At 57.0% G+C, this 7475-nt stretch overlaps 1 protein-coding gene across 2 annotated transcripts in view; it reads left to right on the top strand.

The window, feature by feature from the left end:
- PPP1R32 (protein phosphatase 1 regulatory subunit 32) overlaps nucleotides 1-7475 on the top strand; it is a 10127-nt gene that overhangs the window by 1479 nt on the left and 1173 nt on the right. The window contains exons 4-10 of one of the 2 annotated variants that reach the window (XM_008048069.2): nucleotides 996-1124; nucleotides 1999-2062; nucleotides 2472-2584; nucleotides 3334-3393; nucleotides 3512-3598; nucleotides 3918-4031; nucleotides 4107-4201. In XM_008048069.2, coding sequence (XP_008046260.1) covers nucleotides 996-1124; nucleotides 1999-2062; nucleotides 2472-2584; nucleotides 3334-3393; nucleotides 3512-3598; nucleotides 3918-4031; nucleotides 4107-4201 — 662 coding nt within the window. The remainder of the gene's footprint in view (nucleotides 1-995; nucleotides 1125-1998; nucleotides 2063-2471; nucleotides 2585-3333; nucleotides 3394-3511; nucleotides 3599-3917; nucleotides 4032-4106; nucleotides 4202-7475) is intronic. The other variant, XM_021707556.1, reaches the window with a different exon arrangement.

Here is a 7475-nt window from a genome sequence, read left to right as displayed (position 1 = left end):
CACCCGGCTAATTTTTTTGATTTATTGTAGAGACAAGGTCTCGCCATGTTGCTCAGGCTGGTCTCGAACCCCTGAGCTCAGGCAATCCTCTTGCTTCCACCTCCCAAAATGCCGGGATTACAGGTCTGAGTCACGGTGCCCAGCAAACCCCCATCATTTCATTTCTGACGTCACTATTACCATTGTTCTCATCACACCAGAACAGATACTCATTCATTCATTCATCCAACTACTATGGTCTGAACATCTTTTATTTATTTACTTATTTATTTTTTGAGTCAGAGTCTCACTCCGTCGCCCAGGCTGGAGCGCAGTGGCACTCTCACGGCCACCCCAGCATCCACCTGCTGGGCTCAGGCAATCCTTCTGCCTCAGCCTTCCAAGTGAGCCGGAACCACAGGCGTGCTCTACCACAGCCGGCTAACTTTTTGATTTTTTGTAAAGACGAGGTCTTGCCAGACTGCCCGGGCTGGTCCGGAACCTGCGGGCTTAGGCAATCCACTCGCCTCAGCCTCCCAAAGTGCTGGGATGACAGGCTGAGCCACTGAGCCTGGCCTTTTTATTTGAAGGTTATAAGAGCTGGGGAGGGGAATACACCAGGGGAGTTATGGAGAGCCAGGTAGGAGTGAGGGAGTTGGGACTGCAGGTGAGGAGCGTCGGGAAGGGCTGGCTATCTCCATAACAAGCCGTTGGCCTTATGACTTGAGGGAGGCCATTTCCTCCAGAGGCAGCCCCAGCAGCAGGTGCAAAGACCCTGGGGCAGAAGTGTCTGATGGGAAGGGGTAGCAAGAAGGCGAAAGACTGGAGAGAAGCACTCCGGCCCTCGAGGGTGGGATGGGAAGGCTGCAGGCTCTGAGCAGAGGGGGAACACGCCCAGCGTCACTAACGGACCTCTCATAGCTGCTCTGCAAACGCCCGACTCGCAGGGGTCCAGGGCCCAAGTAGCTGCCATCTCCTCGCCTGCCCAGAAGTTCACGGGCGCTTCCTCTTCCCAGGTCAAGAAGGTCCATTTCGACACCCAGGAGCACGGGCCCCAGGCCATCCCGGGGCTAGAGCCTAAGGACCTGCCCCTGCTTCACCAACAGCAGGGCAAGGGCTCACTGGAGTGGGAGAACTTCCGATATGTAAGTGGTGATGCCAACTGGCCCGGGGAGCCCCACCTGCCTCCTCCTTCCTCCTCAAGACAGGTGCTCTGCTGACTCACCCAGGAAAGACTGGGGAGAGCAAAGGACTTGATATTGGATGTTTCCAGGCCAGCACCAAAGTGGTCCTTGGGGTGCCAGGAGCCTGAGCTCACGCCAGTCATCCCAGCACTTTGGGAGGCTGAGGTGGAAGGATCGCTTGAGCCTGGGCGTTCAAGACCAGCCTGGCCAATATAGGGAAACCTCATCTCTACAAAAAAAAATAAAAAAATGTTCTGCCTATGGTGGTGCGCAGTTATAGTCCCAGTTACTCAGGAGGCTGAGGTGGAAGGATCGCCTGAGCCCAGGAGGTCGAGGCTGTGGTGAGCCATGATGGTGCCACTGCACTCCAGCCTGGGCCACAGAGTGAGATCCCCAACTCAAAAGAAAGTGGACCTCATGGGCTTCTCATGACTTCATGCCCATGTCCCTCCCTCCCCGGTCCCTTCCAGATGCCCGGCGCCCAGGATGATGAATAGTGAAATGGGCATCGCTTCTTCCACCACCCACTCCTCTCACATAGGGCCCCTCCCGGTCGGAGTTCCTGGGCCCCATTGCTCAGTACCAGGAATCCGGTGTAGTGTGTAACTCAGTGTCTGCTGGTACAGGGGACCATGCTGTCCTGGTGAAGTTTCTGGCCCTGTGATGCTCCCCAGGGAGAGATTTGTGTCTGGGGTGCTGTTCTACCCTCTGCCCCAGAATGTGCCACACAGACCTACTCAGCGCACAGACGACCTAGCCACCACCACTACCACCCCTGAACGCCTCTCACCTCCTGGTCTGCTGTGCGTCCCCATGCCTCCACCCTCTGTTCCAGGGCCCACGCTTCATGACCTCGGAGTACAATTCCAGGTATCTCAAGGAGCCACTAAACCAGCCAGGTAGGCTTGGGTCTGAACTTATGCCTTCCTCCGGATCCACCTTCCTACTTCCTACCCCAGGAAAGCCCCCTGAGGAGCCCTGGAGCTGGCACAGGACCAAGAAGGCCCCAGTGGGCCTTGCAGGCGACTTGAGGGAACCGCTTCTCCTGGGCTGACCTTGGCACCTCCGGCCTGCCAACCTCGAAGGCCAAGTTGGCTTGCCTGAGGGCTGTGAGGCCTTCCACGGTGGTGCCTGGGCTACTGGCTCTCTCCTGTTCTCTGGCCTGGACTCTGGAGTCCTTGCCCCAGTGTCCACAATCCCCGACCCCTGTGGATCCGTGGAGTGCACTATCTTCCCACCTGCAGGGATATGAGCCTCCAGAAGCCACTGGGTAGGTCCCTGGCAGCACAGGGGAGCTGTCTCTTGCAGATCTCTTGCAGAAGAAATCGATCGGCAGCCCAGAGGAGACCGGCTTCACGGAGGGGTCCAACGTGAATCCCATTGTCTTCCAGCCGCCTTCGCAGGCCGTCCCTGGGGACCCTGTGAGTCTACCCAGTCCCAACTAGACTTTTAGGGTGCTGGGAGCCCTCCGGTCTCAGCGTTTCTAGTTTGTGAAGAGTGTGCGCTGCAGAGCCCATTGCTCAAGCACAAGAGGAAAGATCTTGTGCACAACCACAGCTTGGGTCCAACTCCATGATTTTCTTTCCTTTTTTTTTTTTTTTTTTTTTTGGGTCGGGGTCTCACTCTGTCACCCTGGCTGGAGTGCAGTGGCACCATCATGGCTCTCCACAGCCTTGACCTCCTGGGCTCAGGCGATCCTTCCGCCTCAGCCTCCCGAGAAGCTGGGACCACACCACCACGACTGGCTAATTTTTTTGTTTTTGTGGAAATGAGATCTCACAATGTTGTCCAGGCCGGTCTCGAACTCCTGGGCTCCAGCAATCCTCCCATCTCAGCCTCCCAAAGTGCTGGGATGACAGACGTGAGTCACTGTGCCCGGCCCAGCTCCCCCGTTTTATAGATGAGAAGATTGAGGCTCAAAGAGATGGAGGGGCGTGGCCAAGGTCACTCAGAGTTCGGACAAGAAACCCTGGTGCTGGTTCCCATCCAGGGTCCTCCCTCCTCCCCAGATTCTTCCCTTTCCTGTTACCCCAGGGATGCCCATTCATCTGAGCCCTCCTCTCTGCTCAGTAGTGGGGCAATGGGAGCAGAGAGGGTGGGGGCAACTGGATGACAGGGGCCCACACTGCCTCAGCTGGACTGACACACTCCTCACCCCACCTCGTTCCAGGCTCTCCTCCCAGGCCGGAGTGTCACCAAGTGGGACTTCCTCCCTGTGACTCACCCTCATGTAAGCTGAGCTGGGGGAGGTTGGAAACTGCCTGGGGAAGGGGGTTAGGGCAAGGCTCTGCGAGGGCGATGTGGGGGCAGCCGGGATCTGGTGCCAGTGACTGTCTCACTCCCCCCAGGGAGACGACTTCCTGCCTGTGCTGGCTGGAGGCGCTGAGCGGGAGACAGGCTTCAGCCGAGTGAATGAGAGGACGCTGAACCCCAGAGTGAGTGGCTTTGGCGTCTCGCTCAGAGAAGCAGGGAGGCAGGGAAGCTTCCTGGGCACGGCGGCATTGAAGAAGGGGTAGAATTAGGATATTTGGGGGTGTGGAGGGAGGGCCCCCAGGTGCAGGGTGAGGCCTGGGGCCTGGGAGTGACAGGTGTGTTCTGAATCCAGCAATGAGGCTTGACTGGAGGGTCAGGGTGGGTCTCTGGGGTCGGTGTGTGGCAGGGGGAGCTGCCCGAGCCTCTGCCTGCCTGCCTTCACCACTGCCTCCTCAGCACCCCCATCCCCAGCCTTCCTTCTTGTGGCTCTGTTCCCGGCAGCTGCCCCTTCCCGGCCCAGAACCTGGCAGTGTGAGCCACCGACCGTTCCAGCCACCCCAGCGGTTGCAACAGACAAACGTAGCCCTGCTCGGCCGGGAGACTGTGGGGAAGAAGGTGAGCCCTCCTGTACTCAGCCTCCACCCCGAGTTCCCACTTCCTCCTGGCCTGACACTCCCCCATCTCCTGCAGGAGCCCACAGGGTTCAGCCTAAATAACCCCAGCTACGTCCAGAGCACCTATGACCCCGACAGGGACCATCGGTACCTGACCACCTACAACCAAGGGTGAGGACCCTCCCCATCCCAGAGCTGAAACCCATTTGATGGAGGCTCACAGCCTCGTGGAGAAGATCAAACCCGCTGAATTTGTGGGTTCTCCCAGGAGTGGACCCTAAGCTGAAGATCTGAGCGCATGCACTTTGTGAAGTAGGAGGTGGGGTGGGGGAGGGAAGGCAGCAATAATGAGTGTGTTATTAAACCAGCCTGCTGGAAAACGTGCGAAAACAAGGTAAAACACACAACTCAGAATTATCCCAGCCAAAGGGTTTTTTTTTTTTTTTTGCGTTGGAGTCTCACTCTGTCGCCCATACTGGAGTGCAGTGGCCGCTCCCGGCCACCGCAGTCTCGACTTGCTGGGCTCCGGCGATCCTTCCGCCTCAGCCTTCCGAGTAGCCGGAATTACAGGTGTGCGCTACCACGCCCGGCTGAATTTTTTGGATTTATTGTAGAGATGAGGTCTCGCCTGCCCAGGCGGGTCTTGAACCCGCGGGCTCAGGCAATCTACTCACCTCAGCCTCCCAAAGGCGCGGGATTACAGGCTGAGCCACCGAGCCAAAGGGTATTTATACCCCTAGAGCCACCAGTCATTGGTTAAAGCCTGTCCTCAGGGCAACATTAAATCCCAGGTATTTGGGGGGGGTGACTCATACCTGTCATCCCTGCACTTTGAGAGGCTGAGGCAGGATGATTGCTTGAGCCCAGGAGTTCGAGACCAGCCTGGACAACAAAATAAGACTTTGTCTCTACAAAAAAATAGAAAAATTAGCTGGGCAAGGTGGCATGTGCCTGTAGTGCCAGCTACTCGGGAGGCTGAGGCGGGAGGATCACCTAAACCCAGGAGGTTGAAGCTGCGGTAAGCCATGATTGCATCACTGCACTCCAGCATGGGCAACAGAGTAAGACCTCAGCACAAACAAACAACTCTCCTGGCTCAGGCCAAGTAGGTTCCAGCAACGTAGCTTTCCCACAGAGATGCCATCGTACAGGACGCTGGTGGCCAGACTGGTGGGCACAGAAAGGACAGGAAGGTACAAGGCGGTCTGGAGAAACAGCATCTGCTAAGACCCTACATCCAGTCCATGGTGGGTGGGCTTAAGGCTCCCTCAGAAGGGAAACTCTTCCCTGGGCCAGCACTGGGAGAAGAGTGAGTGTTCTGGGCATCAGGGAGGGCTTCCAGGAGCAAGCGGCCCCAGACCCATGGGGAAACCTCCCAGAACCAGGATTGAGTGGGGAAGGTATCACAGGAGTGGTATAAAGAAACTGTGGGCTGGGTGTGGTGTCTCAGCCTGTCATCCCAGCACTTTGGGAGGCCGAGGTGAGAGGATTGCCTGAGCCCACAGGTTTGAGACCAGCCTGGGCAACTTGGCGAGACCTCGTTTTTACAATAAATAAAAAATATGCCGGGCATGGTAATGCGTGCCTGTAGTTCCAGCTACTTGGATGGCTGAGATGGAAGGATCTCCAGAGCCCAATGGGTTGATGCTGGGATGGCCGTTAGTGTGCCACTGCACTCCAGTCTGGATGACGGAGTGAGACTCCAATTCAAAAAAAAAAAAAGGAAAGTGTAAGCTGAGCTCGGTGGCTCAGCCTATAATCCTGCGCCTTTGGGAGGCTGAGGTGAGTGGATTGCCTGAGCCCGCGGGTTCGAGATCTGCCTACGCAGCGAGACCTCCTCTCTACAATAAATCAAAAAATCAGCTGGGCGTGGTAGCGCATGCCTGTAATTCCGGCTACTCGGAAGGCTGAGGCAGAAGGACCGCCGGAGCCCAGCAGGTCGAGGCTGCGGTGACCAGGAGCGGCCACTGCACTCCAGTCTGGGCGACAGAGTGAGGCTCCAACTCAAAAAGGAAAGTGTAGTAGCTTGTGCCTGTAATCCCAGTGCTTTGGGAGGCCAAGGTGGGAGGATTGCTTGAGGCCAGGAGTTCAAGACCAGCCTAGGCAACATAATAAGACACCCATCTCTACAAAAAATACAGCAATTATCCAGGAGAGCTGGTGAGCACCTATAGTCCCAGTTACTCGGGAGGCTGAAGTGGGAGGATCGCTTGAACCTAGGAATTTGAGGTTACAGGGAGGTATGATTGCACCACTGCACTCCAGCCTGGGCAACAGAGGAAGCCCAGGTTCATAGCACTTGTCATCTGTGTCCACCCACTCCCCCATCAACTCATGGTCCTCTGGTTCCCCTATTGCCTATTTACACAGTTTCCCTCGCCCTGCCCGCACTCCAGGATACTGCCCGAAACTGTTCATTCAACAGACTTTAACCAGCCCTGACTGGGTGCCAGGCACTGCTTTGGGCTCTGGGAATGTGCACAGACCCCTGCCCTGTGGTACTGAGACTTAGCAGGGGGAGGGGGCACACATAAGGCACGTGGTCAATCAGTGGAAGCTGTCTGTCAGGTGACGGGCGGGGAGTAGGGTATCAGGGCTGTGGTTGGTGGGGGTTGGAATTTGAAATTGGTGACCAGGGTCAGCCGCCTTGAGACAGTGACAGACTAAAAAGGGGAGGGCTGTGGCCAGCGGGTCAGCCACAGAGTCTGAGCTGGAGGAGACCTTGGTGGTCCTCTGGGCCAACCCCTGAGGCTCAGAGGGGAGAAGCCAGATCTGAGCTGGAGGCAGGCCCAGACTTCAAAGCTGCTCCAGTTTCCATGGAGTCAAGGAAGGGGCAGACGCTCACTCTGGGTGTTGAGAGACAATGATGTCCCTACCCCTCCTCCTGTGGCTCAGGCAGAGACACCCCAGTCCCAGCCCTCTCTGCTGGATCCCCCCTCCACCTGTCAACCGGTCCTGAGCGCCAGCCAGGTGTGAGGCACACGTGAGGGTCCTTCCTGAAGTGCCCAGAGCCCCTAGGGTTGTGATCACTGGTTGTCGCATTGATCGATCTGGACTCCTCGTGACTCGACAGAGGGGCCCAGGTCTTGTCTTCATAGCCCGGTGCTCAGTGACTATATTGGTGAAATAGGAGGAAGATGGAATGCCTAGAGAGAAATGGATGAGACGGGGTCCCAGGGAGTGGGCATCGCTGAAACTGTCCTTTTGCAAAGTGCTGTCTCAGCGTGAGGAGAGAGGGCGGGAGGGAGGGGAGGGGAGTGGGGAGGCGGCTTCCTGAGTAAGACTTCCTCACAGCCCTGCTCAGTGACTCAGGCTGTAATCCCAGCGCTTTGGGAGGCTGGGGTGAGTGGATTGCCTGAACCCGCGGGTTCGAGACCCACCTGGACAACTTGGTGAGACCTCATCTCTACAATGAATCAAAAAATTAGCCGGGCGTGGTAGCGCG

The sequence above is a fragment of the Carlito syrichta genome, unplaced genomic scaffold, assembly GCF_000164805.1.
Source record: "Carlito syrichta isolate Samal-C Ts95f unplaced genomic scaffold, Tarsius_syrichta-2.0.1 Scaffold120490, whole genome shotgun sequence".
NCBI lineage: Eukaryota > Metazoa > Chordata > Mammalia > Primates > Tarsiidae > Carlito > Carlito syrichta.
Note: the sequence above shows the minus strand (reverse complement) of the source record. Positions and strands in the feature narration are given on the sequence as shown.